The 21464-nt window shown below is 36.6% G+C and overlaps 1 protein-coding gene across 7 annotated transcripts in view; it reads right to left on the bottom strand.

The window, feature by feature from the left end:
* Positions 1-21464, bottom strand: part of ROBO2 (roundabout guidance receptor 2) — a 596967-nt gene that overhangs the window by 25672 nt on the left and 549831 nt on the right. For 6 of the 7 annotated variants that reach the window (XM_058661761.1, XM_004588617.3, XM_058661762.1 and 3 more), the window contains exons 20-22: positions 16544-16825; positions 10708-10864; positions 1921-2181 (exon numbers count right to left, since the gene is read on the bottom strand). In XM_058661761.1, coding sequence (XP_058517744.1) covers positions 1921-2181; positions 10708-10864; positions 16544-16825 — 700 coding nt within the window. Of the gene's footprint in view, positions 1-1920; positions 2182-10707; positions 10865-16001; positions 16128-16543; positions 16826-21464 lie in introns of all 7 variants that reach the window. The other variant, XM_058661767.1, reaches the window with a different exon arrangement.

The raw sequence follows: 21464 nt of genomic DNA, 5'->3' as shown, positions 1-21464 counted from the left end.
TAGAGAACCTTAAAACTTATACTTGGCAACACCAATGAACATAAACTTGGGGACTGTCCTCTAATTATACAGACAAGATAGTGTATCACTGTTACCATCATTTTACATATGGGGGACATAACTGTGGCACATGCATGTTAATCAAATTGCCCGAGGTTATATAGCATGTAAAATAGGCTATTCTACAAGGCAGTAGTCTCACCATTGGCTATTTCTAGTTAAATTTATAACAAAGTGTGGGCAATTGCCCCAGGCCCCACCCTACTGCCTGAAGGGCGTGGCTTAAGCCTAACCTTCTCCATGGCCTGATGCACAGCCTTCAGGCCTACACGTGGAGTGTGACTTTCAACATGACTATGAGGTCAAGGGGAGTATACCTGAACATGACCTCTGACATCACCAGAAAATCTAGGGAGATAGGCCTGTCATACAGCCAATTACAGCACCTTTGGTGGGTGTAGGGTCTGCCAGAAGGCTCCCACCTGCCCTCCCCTTCCTTACCCTTTAAAACCTATAACCTGTGCATAATAAAACGGACATTCCTCACCAGCTTGTCCCTGGTGGTTCTTGCGGCCGAAGGCCACCACCATCTGCCTCACCCTTGGTGACCTCAGGGCCTGCTGGCAGGTCTAAACCCCAAGAACAAAGAATCAAAGTCTATCTGAGGGTGGTCAAAATATTGTTATATTATTATTATTCACCTCATTGCAAAATGTAGCTAAACTTAATAGCCGAAGAGCTAGAATTTGTGCCTTAAATGAATAAAATGCTTGGCTTCTTTAATGAACTTGAAGGGGAAGTCATGGCACTTTACAGTAATATTTTAAAAAGAATAAGCTGGATGCAAAATAATATTATTTAACAATAGCTGTCAATGTCTATGTGAAAGCACTTGATAACTGTTAAGGAAAATTTTCAGAAACTTCTAATCCTAAGAAAATGACCTATTTATGACAAGCTTTAAGTGATGTTCCTGGTTTTGGAAATCTTTGTGTAGTTTCTTTTTTAAATTACAGATTGCTTTTAAACTAAAACTATTATTCTAAAATAAATTTCAAATCTTTAACATTGAGAATAAGAATTATGGCATTATCAACTCAATATCAACTCAAATATAAATCTCTCATTATCAACTCATATATGTATTTTCTTTCCCTCTCCAAGAACGTATAACAAATACTAGCTTTAGAAAATATAGTCTGATTTCAAACACAGGCTGTAAATCAAGAGGTGACTGAAATTTCATTTTCAAGTGTCTGGACTCTCAAATATTATTGTTTGCAAGAATAATTAAGAAAATCATCACATAAGGGAGAAATTATATATCTAATTTGGCTTTTTGCCACATTTTCTCTGGATAGTTAAGTAGATTTGAACCTATGGTTTATGAAAGCTCCCACAATTATTAGAAAAACAGTAATGTGGCGTTTTTAACTTATTCTTATTTATGTTTGAGGACAAGTATTTATTTTACTAACACTGTTGATATTTTTACTGTATACAGTTGAACTCTATAGAATCTTATAAAAACTGACATTGACCCTAAGTGATTTGCAGAAGCTTATCAATTACATATTCACCACCACACACAGAGTAATTGCAGGCACTTTGAAGAACCCAAAAAGAATCCTTTATTATGGTTTTGGCAGTAGGCTCAAGGAAAAGCTAATTGAAGTTAAACTGTATTAGTCTTGAAATTCAGCAGATCAGAATTCTTGCTTTGCAGCACTCTAACCAGTTATATAAACCTGGTCAAATGATTTAACATCCCTGCAGTCAGTATCTTTATGGAACAGATAAAGGAGCCACACAAATGTACTTTAAGTCCAGGATGTACAGTTCTATAAAATCACTGGTGAATTTACATGTAGGAACATTTCGTATAACTGAAAGCATACTTCCCTTAATAAGGACACTTACCATGCTTGCTTTGCTATGTCAAATTGATAGGCTCTTGTCAGCTCGTCCAGGTGGGCCTGCAGCATGGGCTGCATTTCCTCACGTGGGGATGGAGTGAGTGTTGCCGTGGACTGCTGGCCAAAGGAAATAGCAGGAGAGGAGGCCACACCTCGGACCGGAGGGGTTGGGACTCGATCATCGTCTTCTTCCAGTTCATCTTCCATACCCTGATGTAGGTATGTTTGTACTGGTAATGGTGGACACCAGCTATCGCTGTCATAGCTGAAATTAAGGGAGGAGAACACACATTGGCATTCATGCACCCACCCACACACATAAATCATACTGGCACTAAGCAGTAACAACATATATACTATCTAAAATGTTCTTTCAGTTTATTTCTTCCTATTGAAATTGTTGGTGCTATCCTAGTCAATCACCACAGTGTTATCTTAATTTCTAATTGTAATTAGATCTGTTATCTCAGCATCGCCATTTAGTCTTGAACGATCTTCTTAGCTAATTGTTACCCCACAGTTACAAAAGGCAATAACTTCCCAAGGAAGTTGCTCATGTAGAAACACCAAATTGCTAATTAAAGAAAATTGATGAATAAAGTGCATATAGATGTAACTACTTCCTTCTCTTGTTCATCCGTATGTGCCAGAGAGTGAAAGGAAATGTTGGAGGGTTTTCCACATTACTGTTTGAGACCATGACAACTGTTTATTTCAAATGACTGGCATGTCAGTTACCAAGAGAACATCATAAACATATATTCAGTACACCTTCAATTCCCTTATTTTTCTTAGTAAAAAACTAATGTTTCCCTTTATACTAGTATTTGAGCTTACATCAGAAAACAAAAGTCAAAAGTATTTCACTAAAAATATTTTTAAATGAAAAAAAAAACCTTCATACTGAAGGGAAACATCTGAAAATATTCTTCAAACAAATATTAATAATTTTAATACAGCATTTAAAAAACCCTTGGCCCGAGAAAGACAGAGAAGCACTCCAATTAAATCTGTATACCAATTAATTGACTTTAAAGTGAGTAATAATCACAAGTGTAAAAAAATAGATTGCTCTAAAATTATATCTTTTTAAACTGTCTAACGTACTGAAAATCACAGATTTAATTTTAAGAAAGGATTCTTTTGCCTAGAAAATTTATAGCCAATTTTCCTGATTGAATTTTACGGCTCTGAGTCTTGCCCTTCTCCTCAATCATGCCTACTTGATAATTTTATGTATAAAAACGCTGAAATGATTTCAATAAAACATTTTTCTTTTTTCTTTCCGTTAAACACAGCTAATCTGACATCTACCTCTTTAGACATCTTTAGACATCTACCTCTTTGCAATAGCTCAGAGTGTTCTGCTGAAAAAAAAAAAAGCTTTGCTTTCTATTTCTACTTTCTATACATTCATCTACGGAGTCAACTTGTCTTAAATCAGCTGCAATCATCCAATTCTAGATATCCTAATCCTATAAGTCCTTCCACTTACAGGCAAAATTCTCAAATCTTTATTTATGAAGATTGCATGAGGAGATTAAACTGTACTGACAGATTACTCTTCCGAACTTCCATGGCAGTGCTGTTGCACATTTATCCAGAAACTGATTGCATTTCGATGTAAATTAGTTCCAGTGCTAGATCCCTTAAATGTTGTCCAGTTTACTTTAGTAGCTAATTTTTTCATGTTTATGGTATCTTTTCCTTTAATGAATTTAAGTATCCTACAGTTCAGACACAGCTTTCCTTCTGCATTGCTAAGACCAATACTTTACAAATCATAGGTCATAAATATATGTATTGATTTGAGGTGAAAGTATGCAAATTGTTTCGTGCATAAGAATACTCGACTGGGTCTAGCACAAAAGGCTAGTGGCTAAGTCCTCGTCTTGCATGCGCCAGGATCCCAAGTGGGCACTGGTTCATGTCCCAGGCACTCTACTTTCTATCCAGCTTCCTGCTTGTGGCCTGGGAAAGCAGTTGAGGACAGCCTAAAGCCTCTGGATCCTGCACCTGCTTGGGAAACCAGGAAAAGTTTCCTGGCTTCAACTCAACTCAGCTCCTGCCATTCTGTCTACTTGGTGAGTGAACCAGTGATGGAAGATCTTTCTTTCTGTCTCTCTTTATATCTGTCAATCTGTCTTTCACTTTCAATAAAGGTAAATAAATCTTAAAAAAGAAAAAAAATACATGGCTTTCTTTCCTTAGAGTATTTATTTGATTTCAAATGCGATATTTTAACTCAATTACACAGAAACATATGAAAGGTTACGATTCAAAAGGATTTCCCATTTTCAGTATGAAATGTGCATGCTGTTATATTTCACTGATAGCTATAATTAAATTGATTGTTAAATTTGTTGATCAAAAGTTTTGTCCCAGAAATTTAAGAAGTACACTTTCCTTACTTATATTGGCGTCATGCTAGAGATACTATATCTTTGAGTGAAAAAGGAACATGTTTATATTTTCAATCTCTCAAAAGCATAAAGCTGATTACTTCTTAAAATTGTCTTATTCTGCAAGTATTAAGCTGAATTTATTTTTAACAATGTAACAGAGATATAAAATTGGAATGAAAAATGCAACAGGATGTAAGAAAAATATGTTGTATGCATCATGGAAGAAGGTATCAAAGGCAACACTTGCATTGGTTACACTTGTTCGTTTTTTATTCAAATAATTTCAGGCATTGGAGATTCAAGCAATATGGACATTTTTCACATTATTCTGACACGTTGCAGCATGTATCATATTCCTAAACCAAGTGTTCTTCACTGTTTCCTTTAATAAAGGATGTTATCACACTCTCGTCCCTCACCTAAACCAGTGGGAGGAGTGCTGGTCGGGTGTTGCATTCCCTACTAGCACAGGCCATTTCAGTGTGATGGGCAGAGCCGGGGAGAGATGCGATACTCATTGGTTCCAATAGAGGTCGGGGCTCAGAAGAGAACCAATCCAGGGGTTAAAACCATCAGCTGATCGGAGTGATGGACGGTGGCGGGCACTGTGCTTACTAGTAGTGCATGTAGGAGCCTGGACTGGGAATGCCTCAAAGTTTTTTTTAGGGGGATTCCCCTGAACAAAATGGAGGAATCAAAGCATTAATCAAAAAAAGATGGAAAATGGAGTAGATGAATCAACCACCTCAGCTTTATGCTTGCAGCGGAAAACTGGACAAGGGGAAACCCTAAGATGGACTATGTCAATCAGTGGACTCTGCACCAGCCTCATCATACCTGGACTGTTGCTGATGATATTTTGGAGCTTCTAATTGATCGAGGTGACGCTCTGCTGGCTCTGCCTACAAACCTGAGAGGGCCTCCCTAAGAGGCCGTTGAACTTGAACTGGACAAGTGGGATGCTGGACTCTGTATGGTGAACCTTTAATTAGGGAATCTCAACGGAACTTGAGCTGTGGTTATGCATCAAGGTGAAGGAATTCATGATGGGGGAAGGGTTTGGGGTGAAGGGGGGGGAATCCCAGTACCTATGAAATTGTGTCATGTAATGCAATGTAATTAATGAATAAATGACTATTAAAAAAAATAAAAAAATGAAGGATGTTATCTGAGATTGGCATAATGGTGCAGTGAGTAAAGCCTCTGCCTGAAGTTAACTGTCCGTACAGGGACTGGTTCAAGACCTGGGTGCCCCACTTCCAGTCCAACTCAGTGTTAATCTGCTTGGAAAAGCACTTGAGAATAATGAAAGTCCTTTGGCTCCTGTAACTACATGGGGCAACCTGGAAGTTCCTGGCTGCTGACTTAGTCCTGGCTTTGATATTTTCTTTTTTACTTTTTGAGGAGTAAACCAAAAGATTTCTATTTCTCTGTCTCTGCCAGTCTCTCTGCAACTTCTACTGCAAACTAAAAATCTTTCAGGAAAGAAAAAAATGTTATCACTAACCAATGCAATAGTTTTTACTTAAAAAGAAAAGCTAGAACAAGAATAAGAAAATCATTCATGTGGGGTAAAAAAAAAGAACAAACAGAATGTTCTGTGGATTTATCCAAGCGATTTGGATAAAAAGAAGAAAAAAAAGAGAAAACAAAACAAAACTCTAGGAGAAGAATAAAGACATAGATGATAGATGAAATAACTTAGGGTATGGTACATATGATGGAGAAGAATCATTCATTGTGTTTAGTTAGTCATGTCTCCACTCACACCAAGAGAGTCAATAGTTAGGCTACATCGAAATACTACAGAAGGACAAGAAAGATGAGCATCAGTTTATGAAAAATAAGCTCTGCTTTTGTGATTGCATTTGTATTTACATATAGACATCTTACTGTGTAGTAAAATTTTAACTTGTTCTTACAGCAACATAAAAAAAGACAGAAAATATTGTTAAATGCCAAAGCAAAGGTCTTTGGGCCAACCTTTCCTAGAGAAGCTTGTGTGCTTTGACATTGCCAGGGAACTGAGAGGCATCATATCATCTGCCTCGCCTGGCAAATGAGGATAACAATGACAACAAATCAATGTTACTTCTGAACTAAGTTGTTAAAGGCCAGACACAAATATCAAATTACCAATAGAAAATACAATCAGCGTCCAACACCCACACAAATGGGCTGAGCTCTAATTGCAGTAACAAAGCAAAGCACCTGTCTTTCATTTAATTAGAATTTAATTCTTCTTGGCATCACATCACTATAACGAAATACATGATATTAACTAGCCACTCACATAGTTTGACACATTTTGTCAAACTTAGAGATACATATTGATGAAAGAGAACACTTATGATTATGACTGTATTACTGAATTTACAATTAAATACTTTCATTCAGACAATAATTTGATATTTGGAATTTCCAGGGGTAAGAATGGCCCAAGAAGAAGGGCTTGAAAAGACACTTCTCAAAAAAAAAAAAGACATTGGATTGGCTAATAGACATATGAAAAAGTGTTCAGGCTCCCTAGTCATCAGAGAAACGCAAATAAGAACTATGTTCAGGTTCCACCTAACTCAGATGCGAATGGTCTACATATAGGAAACTACTAACAACAACTTTTGACCAGGATGTGGAGGAAAAGGTATCCTACTCCACTGATGGTAGGAGTGCACACTGGTGCAGTCACTACGGATGTCAGTATGTGAGTATGTGAGTACCAAGGCAACTGAAAATTGATCTTCCATGTGACCAAGCTATCCCACGTTGGGGAATATACCCAAAGGAGATAAAATCAGCATATAAAAGAGTCACATGCATCCCACAGCAGCCCGATTCACACTAGTGAAGACATGGAAACAACCCAGATATTCATCAATGGATGAATGAATAAAGAAACTATACTCTATGTAATACTACTCAGTCATAAAAAAACAGAACGGGACTCCTACCATTTGCAACAAAACGATCCCTACTGGAAGCCATCATGCTTAGGGAAATAAGTCAGTCCCAAAATACCTTATGTTCTCTCCAATATAAAATATCCCTTAAGGAAACTACAACATAAACAGATGTAGGTAACCACAATATGCTCATAACTCTCACAGATGAACAATATAATGGAGATTAGAGTACTAGGTAGTAAAGTTACATTATTGTGCATGTCTCCACTCCTGAAGAAAGAAGGAATCACATTATAAAACACATAGACAGATAGATACAGATATTCTACCTCTACTCATACCTAGCACATCATGATTAAAACCAGAAATTAAAACCAGAAAGTTTTACAATTACAATTTAAAACCAGAAAGTTAATTTTGGAACATAAACCAAGGGACTATGCTGCTGTAATCATTTGGAAAATAATAGCTGACAGGGATGGAGAGGCAGGAAGAGGAGGGAGAGTGAAAAATTATAGGGTGAAAATACTGCATCATGGAAATTTAATTAATTAGTTAGTTAAATATTTACAAAAGGAATGGCCCAAGAACATCTCAGAAAAAAAAAATAGTTAAACTTTTAGGAACAGCACTAAATGCAATCACAAAAAACTAAAGGCAATCCTTCCAGGATTATGATTATTCTCACTTTGGGAATGTCCTAAATCTTCCCCTTTCCCTCCATTCTGGTACCAATTGTCACAAGCTGCCCTCTTTTCATTGTCATGGTACTGGTGACTTTGCTATGACAATTCACCTGCACCAAGGATCAGGTCTTCCAACAGAACATCTGTGTTTAAACATCATAACCCTTCAACAACACACAACTGACTCAAAGACACTCTGACTTATAATGTCTACTCTGTGAAGGTTTAGAGCTCAGCACACGTCATTCCGATCAAACCAACTGCTGAAGGAAATAGGCAAACAATTCAAATGCAATGAGGTATCTTTAAGGAGCAGCGAAACATGAAGAAAATGTGAAGAACCTTAACCAAAATAGTGTGCTGCTTCTATTCCAAACATGGAGCATACTATCGAACGGTTCTCTGTCACGTCATGTTGAAAAGCACATAGAAGCCATATGTCACTGTAGAAAGCAAAGCTGCAGAATCTTTAATTTTTAGAAATAATGATTGCTGCAAGTAAAAATCCTACAGTTCTCGCAATTCTTACATTCAGAACATAATAAGGTTAAATTGTGAAGCTTTCAACTTCAAGTATATAAACAGTTCATTTATATACATGACCTCCTTTTTGAAATGTTGCATCCTAACCCCAAACTTTACAAATTATTTTGTTTCATTTTAAATTCAAAAATTAATTTGTATCAAAACAACAGAAATCTTACCAACATGTATTATTTCATGTATGAAATTACTGCCTCTGGTTATACTGCTGGGCACCAAAATCAACCAGGAGGTATAAAATTTGCTTTAATTCAAGTTGATAGAGGGAAGAAAGTATCCCCATTATAGATGAGTTTCATGTGCTCTTTGTTCCAGGCTTGACACTTACATAGATTTATGAAACACTACTTTCTCTTCCGCTTTTTGCAAGTTCTATTTTTCCATTCTTACTATATCTTTTTAAATTCTGAATTCTAAACCTGTATTAAGCTTACCTTGTGGCATGTGCATTTCTGGTTTTTCTTTGTTCAGTATGTACATGAGACAACTTTACACCATTACTATAAAGTAAGATCATGAAATAAAGGAAGATCAGATATATATTTCTAAATGTTTTTTAAGCTCAGGGAAATAGTGTGATCTTAGTTTCCCATTTCAAACTTTAAAATAATTATTTTTTTATAATATGTATATAAACACTATGTTACCAGTGGCAAAACGTAATGCACCTTAGGAGAAAAAAAAGCCATGGAAAAACAATGTGCTTGCTTATTTGTATAGGCATGTGTGTATTTATTCCTGCTTGTTGATATGTTTATCTCTGTAAAATGCACATTACATATAGTATATGCGAGGGTTCTTTGAGAAGTTTGTGGACAAAATGACACTAAGATTAACTTTATTTTGGTGCCAAAATATTTTTTATGTCCACAAACAGTATTTTTTTATATATCACACATTTTCAAGGGAACTTTGGAAGACCTCATGTGTGCACGGATTTCAAAATTGTTTTTAACAAATTTGTCTTGATTTTATTTTCCAAGAATTTTCTCAAGCACCCTTGCCTATGCACTTGCGTGTGCATGTGTGTGAAACATGTGCAGAAAAAAAAACAATGACATATTTGGAAGTGAACATGTAAAGAATTAGAGTGTGGAAAATTATTTTGGAGACTTCAAGTGTGCAAAACAAAGAGAAAAATTTCAAAAATGATCACATATGTGTTGCGTTTACTTGAATTGAGACAACAAAAAAGTATTACCCAAATAAACAGAAATTTTAATTCTTAAGCATTTGTGAGGGAAAACCAAATGAAAATTAAATGGCATTTATTTCGTACTTTAAGATTCACGAAAGGCTTGTCAAAATATTGACCTGGAAAATGTAAGAATGGCAAAATAGAAGAAGACATTAAAGGTGTTTCTTTTGACTTGCTGTTTTGGAATTAAAGAAAAACAAAAAAAATAGCTGTTTTGTAATTTGTTTAAAACTCAATTAACACTTAAATTTATTGAAGAAAATTAACTTCTGTGAAATGTTTCAGAAAAAAATAAAGATACTAGTCACATTTAAAGGTTCTCAAAGGACATTTTCCGCACTTTAAAAAAAAAAAAAGGTCTTGGGCTTGGCAGTGTGGCCTAGTGGCTAAGGTCCTCGCCTTGATCCCATATGGCCGCTGGTTCTAATCCCGGCAGCTCCACTTCCTTTCTATGTTTCCTCCTCTCAGTATATCTGACTTTGTAATAAAAATAAAATAAATAAAATAAAAAAAAAAAAAGGTCTTGTTTCAGGATATACATTGGCGTGAACCTTTTTTATTGTTCTGGCCCTTAAATTCCCATCAGAGCTGATGATTAAAGTTCTTCCCACTGGCCAGGTCCCTACAATTATCCCACTGTGATGGAGCTCTTCAGTGGTGCCCTGCTATGGCCAGACATCAAGTCATTAGAGAACGGCAAGGGATGATGAAGGTTATTTTAATTCCCTTTTCAGCCCTTCTCAGGAGTGGCTCTTTAGTTCACAGAGCTGTGGGTACTTCCTTTCAAACTATCAAGCAATATTATAAATGGAGGCTACATTATCATGATTGCGGACAATCGAAGGCACTTGAAGGCCAAGGATTCTCCGTCCTCAGTATGTGTTGTTTTGTATTTATCAGCTAAATATATACAGGTTGTGTCAACATGAAAGGAGAGAAGAATGCAATGAACAGGGTGGGAAGAAAGCAAAGCGACAGTAAGTGAACACAGGTCAAAAACAAGTGACAAGAAGCATGCAGCCTTGGCTATTGTGTAGGCACAGAGAACATTTTTACCCATTTTCTTGCTGTTCCACTGCATAGTGTTCCAGTTCTGTGCCAGGAAGGGGCTGAACTGGGGGAGGAGGTAGAGGAACATTGGCCCAGGCAGATCCATTGTTTTTCTGCGGTTTGGAAGAGTTTTTATTTTTCTTCTTTTTTCCACCCTTGCCACCTGAAAGCAATAGTGCATTTATTCAGACTTGCCAAACAATGGAATAAACAGAGTACATCAGATGGGAGGATGTATTTATGTTTTCACAACACCAGAATCAGTGTGTTTGAGTTGAACAATGAAATGATATAATCGGAAAGAAGAAACATTTTTAGAAATCACTCACGTTGATATTGTTTCTTTCTCAGTGCATTAACTGGAGGCCTGAATAAACCAAAAATACGGCTTCTGACTCAAAAGCACATTTATTGATTTATTCATGTCTGCTGCCTCCATGTTTTCATTGTTAGAGAAAATAATGGTCCATAACCAATTCTTTGAAATGTCAGGTTTCAGTGCATTTATAATGCTCTTTTGCATAATCTCTCTCAGTGGAAAACACAGTGTCTAAGGATACAGCCTAAACGCTTCCATTAGAATTTGCTCAGTGTAATTAATCCAAGAGAGTAACATTTTCCTCTCAAAAGTCACTGATAAACTCAATCAACAATCTTGAAAATACCTGTAAATCTTTCGTGATATGTTTCACGGACTTTAAACTAATGAATGGCAAAATTATTTTCATATGTAGTCAGTACAATTACCAGCTCTATTACACTTAATGTTTTGTTAAATTCTGAAGAGCAGGAAAGTTAATGGAAGTAATTAATGGTGATCAGTTTCAGCACTGTTTGTGACACAATAGAATTAATGTACAAAATAGTAGAAATAAAGTCAGTGGCCTTTAAGCCATTTCAGGGAAATATGGAACTTGTGAAATAAAGATAACATTTATCATGTTTGCAGCACTGTACATTTTACTCCTTTAAAATTAGGTAGATGATACTTTCTCATAAAAAGTAGACAACAGTACCAAGTCCTTAATGCAAATAAGTGATACATCCGGGAAACATAAGAGATTTATGCTACTTCCAAAATAGACTGCAGCCCTCTTTGCCAGAGAAACAAAACAAAACAAACACTGTATTGGCTTCTTACACTTCAACTTTCTGGAAGTAACGCTGTGGGTATAAAATATCTGTAGGAAGACTTTCAATTCCTATAAAAATCAATGAATTCCACTTATCCACTTTCTTCAACTATTACTAATCTGTATTCAGCGAATCATTACCTTATGCGTTTATTAATACTATATTTGAAAGTTACAAGTGAAATTGCTTTTCTTTCTCTAGAGCATGAAAAGATTCAAGCATATTTTTAAAAACACCCTTGCTAACAAACTACGTTCTCCTTTCCTCTCACTTCTTCAGCAGATGCAGAGGTAAAACAAAAGGACAGAAGATGCTTTCTGCTCAGAGAAGGGCTAGAACCTTGCATTTGAAGACGAGTTCCTCACTTGATAAGTGACTCAATGGATGTCATTTTTCATAAATGTAAAATACAAAATTAATATGTGCTTGAATTAGTGTGGGAATTCTGCAATATAATGGTTTATTCAAAATGTAAGCAAGGCTCAATCAATGCCACTCATTATTCCTGCTCATGTCTTCTGACAGCAAACTCCATGGATGTAGTTTTCTAAATATTACTCCATCTCTAACCTGTTCTCTACATCTATAGCATATTCTAGATCCTGCAGCTCTCAAAATGACAAACTAACTTTAATGTAATCCTGTGATATTTCTGCTTCTGTTAATGAGACTAAATGCTTTGCTTCCTAATGACTCATTAAATATCATAAACAAGAATGACAAGCAAGCAAATTTCGTTTTTATATCACGAGAATAACCTTTCAATGAGTAAAAGGAATATGTTGAACAATCTTAACTTTCTTTTTAATTGTGCTTTCTTTACTCCTTGTCTATCTATGTGGGCACAATATTTTTTCATTAGTCACAGCTATTTTGGAAATGTTAGATGATCAACACCTCAGTTCTGTGGCAAAAATTAGAAAAGGCCTCAAAGTTCTTTGTATGACTTCTGTGGCACACATTAATCCCATCAGAGAAAAAGTCAGACTTGAGAACGTTACGCCTCACTGAGAATCAGTCTTTGAAGCTAGGGAAAATCTTCCCAATTCAAGGAAATCGGTTCATTATCTACACTTCCAAATAACATACTGAAAATGCATTTCAAAACAGAATTTATTCACACAGGAAGTTTATCATAGCTTTCCAATCAATGGGCAATTCCCCCCTCCTCACCCCTCTCATTGAATTTTTTGTTCTCTCATTGTGGGCACTCTGGGTAGGATTCTGATAGCATAAAACATGCTAGTGGGGCCAGCACTGTGCCATAGTTAGTAAAACCACCACTTGTGATGCTGATTCTTGGCTTCCCTGCTTCCTCTAATCTAGCTCTTTGATCATGTGTCTAGAAAAGCATAAGATGGTGCCGCTGCAATCACACGGGAGAGCTGGCAGAAGCTCCTGGCCGATGAATTCAGATTTCCCCAGCCCTAGCTGTTGTGGCCATTTGGAGAGTGAACCACAGTATGAAAGTCCTTTCTGTCAATCTCTCTCTCTCTGTAACTGTGCATTTTAAACAAATAACAAATAGATCTTTAAAAAGTTGTTACTACGCTGAGTATTACAGCATAAAGAACTTCGGAATGTTTCAGTAACCAAATTAGAGTATAAAAATGTAAGCTCATTCAAAAATTTCCCGGGAACATTAAGCCAGTTTAATTTCTGTCTGGTCTATGCACTGACACAGCAGTGAGCTCTTGGCATGCTGGTGAACAGAGGACACAACAGAACGTAATTCCGTTCTTCACTGGAAATCTGAAAACTGAATGAAGTGACTAAGCTGATGAGATCACTTGCATTCAAGGACATTTCAGCTATTTTATGGTGATAATTACCTATAGTGTGTGTGTGTGGTTCTTTTTCAAATTTTTACTCACACATAAAGATTGTATGTTTATGAAGGACCATGCAATGTTTCATATATGCACAAATTCTGTATCATAGGGAAAACATTAAGATTACTTCTTGTGGGGTTTTTTGCTAAAAAAATTTATTATCATCTATCATTATTAATTGTGTAAGAGAACACCAAAAGCCTTGAATTAGCTAACTATAACTGAGCTCCTCGCTGCCAGCATTTTCTTTCCTCCCCCATTGTTTCAAGGGAGTATATTTTGCATAACTTGGAAAGATACTTAAATCCTTTCTCTTATACTCAAAACATAAATATCTGGATTTTGTGTATGACTAACAAATGAATTGTAAATAAATTGGGAAAATAATTTGCTTTAATATTACATATATAGTCCACTATCTAACAATCTGATGTATTAAAATATAATTATCATTGCAGATAATTTTGAAACATGTAAGCTTTCTTCTATACTTTTTAGTGTTTGGATTTGTAACAGATATGTTTAAATTTTATGTGTTGAATAAATTACAAAAATGCTTCAAGGAAGTTAAAAAATCCAATCAAAAATTTAGAAGTGTACTCATGCATTTGTCATTGTGATTACTGGAAACTGACTACATTGATGTAAATATACTAATGAAATCTTACAATGCTTTTGTATAGTTAGCCATAGATGAGATTTACACTAACTGTAAGCCATAGAAGATATATGTTTGACTGTAAGAATAAAACAAAAGGTGTAATATTAAACTTTTTGCATCAAATTATAAAGAGTGTTATCATTTCCCTCTCAGGTATTGAATAATGATTTCTAACACCAGTTTATTTTTCATCCAAATGTAGATGTAGTAGTTAAAAGTGCTACTGTAAAGTCCTATATAGTGCTAGTTAATATAATTCATACATATTTATACATGTGTATCAGATTAAGATTCAAAAAGCAGCAAGCACTATTGTAATCAATGTTCTATTCACAATTAGTCTAAAGTAAACTCAAAACCGTGTGTCAACCAACACATATGGAATATTTAATGAAAATGTACAGCTCTTATGAAAACTATGGCTTACAGCATAAAGTGTATTGAATTATTCCTGAGATATAAAAATGAGTTAAAGGACAAATTATTTTTCAATTTTTTTGAAAAATCATGAAAGCTATTACAAATAAAGGACAGCATAAATGACATATAAGGCCATTCAAATTGCTCCCTTTATTAGAAACAGAGTTTTAAATTCATGACAGATGTTCACAATTTTCTGCCTTCCAAAATGTATCCAAACCCTACCAATAGTCAGGGAGAGTGAATGACTCATTTTGAAGAGAAAACAGAACAGTAACATTTCAGTGGAAGAGGGTTCTATCTCTTAAGGAAAGGTAATTTAATCATTCTTACCCTAATGATGTAAAAAAACAAAGTTAATTTCCATGGTTTTGATGCCTAGTCGCCTGTGTTTTACATAACACATTACAACCGTTTATTGTTCACTTAAATGAAATAAAAAAGCATGTTAACTACTTCAAATAGATTAAATAAACAGGGTAAAGATGTGCAGATAAAGTCCCCCACCATACAATGTGAATGTAATGGGGTGTTATAGCTGCCTTGTTATACAGGCAAGGCCTTAGGCAAGGAAGCTACCAGTGACACTCATTGCAACAGGTAGAAACACATCTTTGTACAGTGTGTTTCTCTCCACATGTGCTTTATAATATGAATGCCATACCTGATCACTTGTTTGATAGATCTCAAAGATGTTAAAATTTGCAACATAAAATACTGGTATATCTCAATGTTTATATAGATTTCACTGGAAATCAAATATTGATAGCATTTCTCTAATTATATTCCCATATAGTGCAGCATAGTCAGTCAAAATCTAATAAATTCTATTACATATTTAGGAAAAGATTGTCTAAAAAATAAAAAGCCATATTCCTGGGATCCTAATGTTATGAATATCTTGAAATTTATATTCATTTCAGTTGAATTCATATGTCACTATCCATTCGTGTAAGATGTTATTATAAAAGTCCTGATTCTTAGATTCAAAGCAGATCAGATTGATCTTCTCAATGAACAATATTCTGAAAAATGGATTCATTTTTCCTTAAAGATACCCTTGCAGAGTAGAATGGGTGCAAGTGTCATGACCTCAATAAAGCATGATTGAATTACCACGAAAGTATTATTTTTTTTTTGAAAGATAAATGCCTAACATACACTTGTGATTTTGCACCTCTTCATGATTGTTAGCAACACAGGTCATATGCTGGTGACAAACAAATATTTCTCCTTACTGTGATGAAACCAACCTGAAAGACTGCCACTCCTTTCTGAGCTGTTGTGAGAGCTGGTGGTGCTGAAATCCTGTGACTGGTTGTGTGGCATTCTATTAGACAATCCCTCAGCCAATCGGTAGTCAGGGATGTAAAGTAAGGCTAAGGGTTAAAGGGCAGAGGTCATAGCGGTATTATGTGATTAGTTCACAGCACAAGCCCATGCAGAACATGCAGTTAGCAACTCAGAAGCAGATGTTGGGGAGAGTGGAGGAATGTTTTTGTCTATCCTGTCCTAATGAAAGTAGGGATGGATTACTGGTCACTACACTGGAAACAGCTAAAGGAATGAAGCTGATAGGTGTTGCTGTGTGATGGTGGCAGTGGTGGCCGTGGTGGTGGTGGTGGTTTGGCAGTGGTAGGGATTGTTCAGGGAATTGAATACATGCCAGTTTATTTTTTGTAGTTTAAGAGGTAAACCTGGTAATGAATCACATAGTCAAACAACAAACACTAATTTCTATCTCATGCACAAATGATGTGAAAATACCTCCCCAAGATACAAGAATCTGACCTACCATTGTTACCTTTGTTCTGATCAGGCAGAGAATAACCAAATCCCATGAGATCTGTTTTTTGCTGAATGGAGGTTTTCCATTGTGGATCAGGAAGATCAACTGCCAGTTCATGTATGCTGTTGGAATGCAAGATCTGTGTTGTGGCATATGGTGTGGCCTGGGTTATCTGGCTGGAACTGTTGTAAGTGGTTTTGGTCGTGAAGTCAATACTGCTGTAAATGGCTCCATCTGAGAGCATCGTTGCTGTTTTATCCCCTTGGCTTGGAACTGGTGGCAGCACATCTGTGGTGAACATAGGGGAATGAAGCAATTTAATGATGCACAGGAAGCCCCACACTATCAGGACTGAGCATGAAAAATAAATGTGTCATTCTGCCCGTTTGCATTTCAGTTGCGAAGGGCTTCATGAGCCAATGAAGGGTAGATGATAAACAACCGTTGCCAAGCTATCCGCTCCGTGACAGGCAAGCCTACTACTCGTCCTTCATGTCTCACTGCTGAACACAGTGCTTCTCCCATTTTTCTCCAGCCAGTAATGCAAAGTGTGGGACATTTTATTACTGTAAAGCAATTCAGTTATTCATTTTGTTTCAGAACCAACAAAAGTGTTAGCACTTTACAGGAGCATTGATAAGACAGGATCTACAAAACACAGATGAAAACATCACTTTTCAAATTTCCCCCAAAAGAAATGGCATACAACTACTGAATCGTTGTAAGAATTTCCAAAACTATACTACTTGGACTACAAAGTACATTTATTCTGAAGTTTTAACTTGCTATTTATATGATTTGATTTTATAGTTACAGATTGGGATAATAACTGATGGTAGAACACGTGGGTTTCCCCCCCGGGATAATAAAGGAAATTATTTATGAATAACTCATTTTTTACATTACAGCAGGATTTCATTATTTTCAAAGCAAATCTCAGTGATCAGTGAGTTTAATTTATACTACCACTCTAAGAAGTGGAGAGTAATAGCTTCACATTCTAATACTGAGCAAGAGAAAAATTAAACTTCAGAAACAACACTGAATGTCAATCAATCCATCATTTTGGTATGTTACACTATGTGGGGCTCAGGGGCAAAGGCATCTCTAAGTCAATAAGATGGCGAATAGCAGTCAAGATCACTGGGTTACACGAGGTGAGCAAGATGGCGGCCAAGGACAGAACCCTGGGTATGAACCAGGGCAGGGGTCACATTGTTGCAAAGAAAGACTGATTGGCCAGGGCCATTTCACTCACCTACCCCTGGCCTATGGGAGGTGTCTTCCATAGTCATGCTCTTCGTAATTGGCTCCTAGTTTCTCCCCTCCTGGAATTCCTGAAATTCCTGGCCTGAGGCTATCCCTTACCCTATATAAGAATCTAAATTTCCCCAATAAATCGGAACTGCTGGACAGAGTCCCTGTCTGTCTGTCTGTCTGTCTCTCATGCCACGGGAGGCTGGGTGGTGGGCAGCAGGCTCATACGCTCTGGCAACAGGGGACTAGAGGAATCTGTGGGAGAGACACAGCAACACTAACTACATGATTCTCTTTTGTTTCAGCAGCACAGGTGGGTGCAGTTTTTTTTTTTTAATTTCATTTTATGACACAGTTCCATCAGCTCTGGGATTCACCGAACCCCTCCCCAGGCCCTCAGACATCTTATTTTCCCTTTTTAGAAATAAAGATGTGGGCCTGGCAGCGTGGCCTAGCGGCTTAAGTCCTCGCCTTGAAAGCTCCGGGATCCCATATGGGCACCGGTTCTAATCCTGGCAGCTCCACTTCCCATCCAGCTCCCTGCTTATGGCCTGGGAAAGCAGTCGAGGATGGCCCAAAGCTTTGGGACCCTGCACCCGTGTGGGAGACCCCGAAGAGGTTCCATGGTTCCCAGCTTCAGATCCGGCTGTTGCGGCTCACTTGGGGAGTGAATCATCGGACGGAAGATCTTCTTCTCTGTCTCTCCGTCTCTCTGTCTATCTGACTTTGTAATAAAATAAATAAATCTTTAAAAAAAAGAGAAATAAAGATGCTAAGTGGATCTAATAAGGGAAATCACAAGATAACACTATTTTTAATTTTATAGTGTTAATAATAATAATTATTCATGCTAAAAACCTCACTTCACAGACCTTATGTTCCTTAAACTACTTGAGTTCATTATACAAAATTTTCAGCTTTCTTAAAATTTCTAAACCTGATAATACTCGGTATCATCTGAAATAAGAATTCACATAGAAATATTAGTTATGTTTTTATCTGATAAAGTCTGAAATTTATCATACTTTGCAAATGTACGAAATTAAAAATGTATTTCATATGCTGAATAATTTTGATCTTTCTAATTGGTTTGAAATCAAGAATTACAATCTATTTCACAATGTGCTCTGTTGAAATCAATTTCACTGGTGTATCATTCTGACTGCTAAACATACCAAAATTTACAGTATTTTAGTAGATTAAAGGCAGTTGAATTTACTTATGGAGTTCAGAATTTCACACCTACATTTTTGCTGATCCTAATTTTAGATCTAAATTAATCATAAATTTTGATGTATATTCCATTCTCCAGGGTCTGTTTTAATTTTTTCTAAATTCTCAAAACATTTAAGATTTACTGTTAGGATAGAACAAAATAGGGTCTGGCTTCTGGATTCTTGCCTTGTATGTGCCAGGGTCCCATAGTGCCTTGGTTAGTGTCCTTGCTACACTGATTCCTATCCAGTTCCCTGATTGTGCCTGGGAAAGCAGTCAAGGATGGCCCAAACCATTGGGGCGTGTACCTGACTGGGAGACCCAGAAGAAGCTCCAGGCTCCTGGCTTCATATTGACTCGGCTGGTGGATGGAGGATCTTTCTCTCTGTCTCCTTCTCTCTATAAATCTAACTTCCCCCACCCCAAAATAAAACAAATCTTTAAAAAAAAATGGGAAAAATAAATCCTTCACTCTAGTAAGTTTTCTGTGCCTTCTTTCTGATATTTCCATCATTTCTTCTGGCAATGAATAAATATTAACTGGAAAAGTTTTTCCAACATGTGACTCAGTTTCAGATAGTTTGAGCTTGGATTTCCAAAGCTTTAGGTGGAAATTGAAAGATATTTCAACTGCAAGCTTTTGGGGAAAAAAATGGCTGTGTAATCAAATGATAAGTTACGAAATAAAGTCATCCAAGAGTGTAATTTTACATAGTATGACAAAAAAGCCAAAGCTATTGTGGCTCTGGAAGTCAAATCTCTCCCTGCTATTTAAATTACAATCAGTTATAGGCCCAAGTACACTATAATATTTGGGGGCTATCAATCTTCTGTAACTATTATTTGATCATTTCACATTTTTAGAAAATAAACTGAATAACATCCAAAAATGGAAGTACTGGAAGATTATGCATGTATATTTAGGTGTGGAAGAGAGTCCTATAACATAAAATACTCTGGAACTCTGGGCCATTTGGCCTACCAAAAGGCTGGATCTCACTAAGTGCTTCTATCTTTAGGCACATCTTTCCATTATCCATCTCTTACAGAACTGTCCATCCTTCCTAATGCCATCTGTTGAATGAGTGCTACTTGTTAACGTGAGGAATGGAGGAGTTACAGACACACTTGAATCTAATCTTAAGCAGTGACTCATTATGCAGATGTCAGTTCCTTGGTCATCCTTATACTCATGTGTTTATTTATTTTGTGCTGATACATTTATTTGTGTCTTGAGTTGCCTGTTTCACTGAACTATAAGTTACTTGAGGAGAGGTGTATGTGGTGTTTAGGCCTGCCTTAACTCCTCATTTATGATAATGTAGACATTTGGCACTTGTTGATGAACTAATTTTTAATAGTTTTGTTGGAAAATAATCATGCAATATTTAATAAATCCATTATTCAAAATATAATTTAGCTGTATCCAAACATGTATTGGAATTCTATTCTTTCTAATATTTTTTTAATTGGAAAATCAGATATACAGAGAGGAGGAGAGACAGAGAGGAAGATCTTCGTACAATGATTCACTGCCCAAGTGGCCACAATGGCCGGAGCTGACCCAATCTGAAGCCACAAGCTCAGAACCTCTTCCTGGTCTCCCACGCGGGTGCAGGGTCCCAAGGCTCTGGGCCATCCTCGACTGCTTTCCCAGGCCACAAGCAGGGAGCTGGATGGGAAGTGGGGCTGCCAGGATTAGAATTGCTGCTCAGATGGATCCTGGCACATGCAAGGCGAGGACTTTAGCTGCTATGCTACTGCACTGGGCTCAGAAGTCTATTCTTAAAGGGAAACTGGGATATCTGGTCTCCTTCTAACTGGATGTGATAATGTTGTCCTACATGTTAATCTGTCAGGAAGCACACAGGAACATGGCTATGGAACCCAGAACTGCATTCTGTATCCAAATCTCATATTAATCTTAATAAAATCTAGCTCCCTGATTTATAAAATATGATTATCAATGCCACTCAGTATTATGCAAATAAAATCAAATAGGTCTTACAGATATTCTAACAATATTTCTAAGAATGCTAAATACTGAAAACTGCCATAACATTGAGAGGAGATACAGTAATCGTTTAGTCTGGTCTAGATATTCCTCTGTGAAATATTTCATGTCATGAAATCAATGTGAAACTGTGAGACAAAAATTGCAAATGTACAAACATCACCTTAGGTTAAATTAGACCAAGACGTTTTAGATGTTAACCTACCCTGCTAAAAGTTGAAAATCCTTTTTTTCTCCATTTTTAAGTATTTCTTCATCTAAAAATATAGTATTATGCTACTGTGACACAACAGGTCAAAGAAGTAACTCTTCCTTGATTGGTAAAAGCTTTGAGTACAATGGCTTTGGGAAAAATCCAGAAGTGTGGCTGTCATGGGCCATTTGCCTTCTTGGTTTTGCTAAAGAAACCCCTTTGCTAAAGAAACTCATCACACTGGTATG

This window comes from Ochotona princeps, chromosome 3 (assembly GCF_030435755.1).
Source record: "Ochotona princeps isolate mOchPri1 chromosome 3, mOchPri1.hap1, whole genome shotgun sequence".
NCBI lineage: Eukaryota > Metazoa > Chordata > Mammalia > Lagomorpha > Ochotonidae > Ochotona > Ochotona princeps.
Note: the sequence above shows the minus strand (reverse complement) of the source record. Positions and strands in the feature narration are given on the sequence as shown.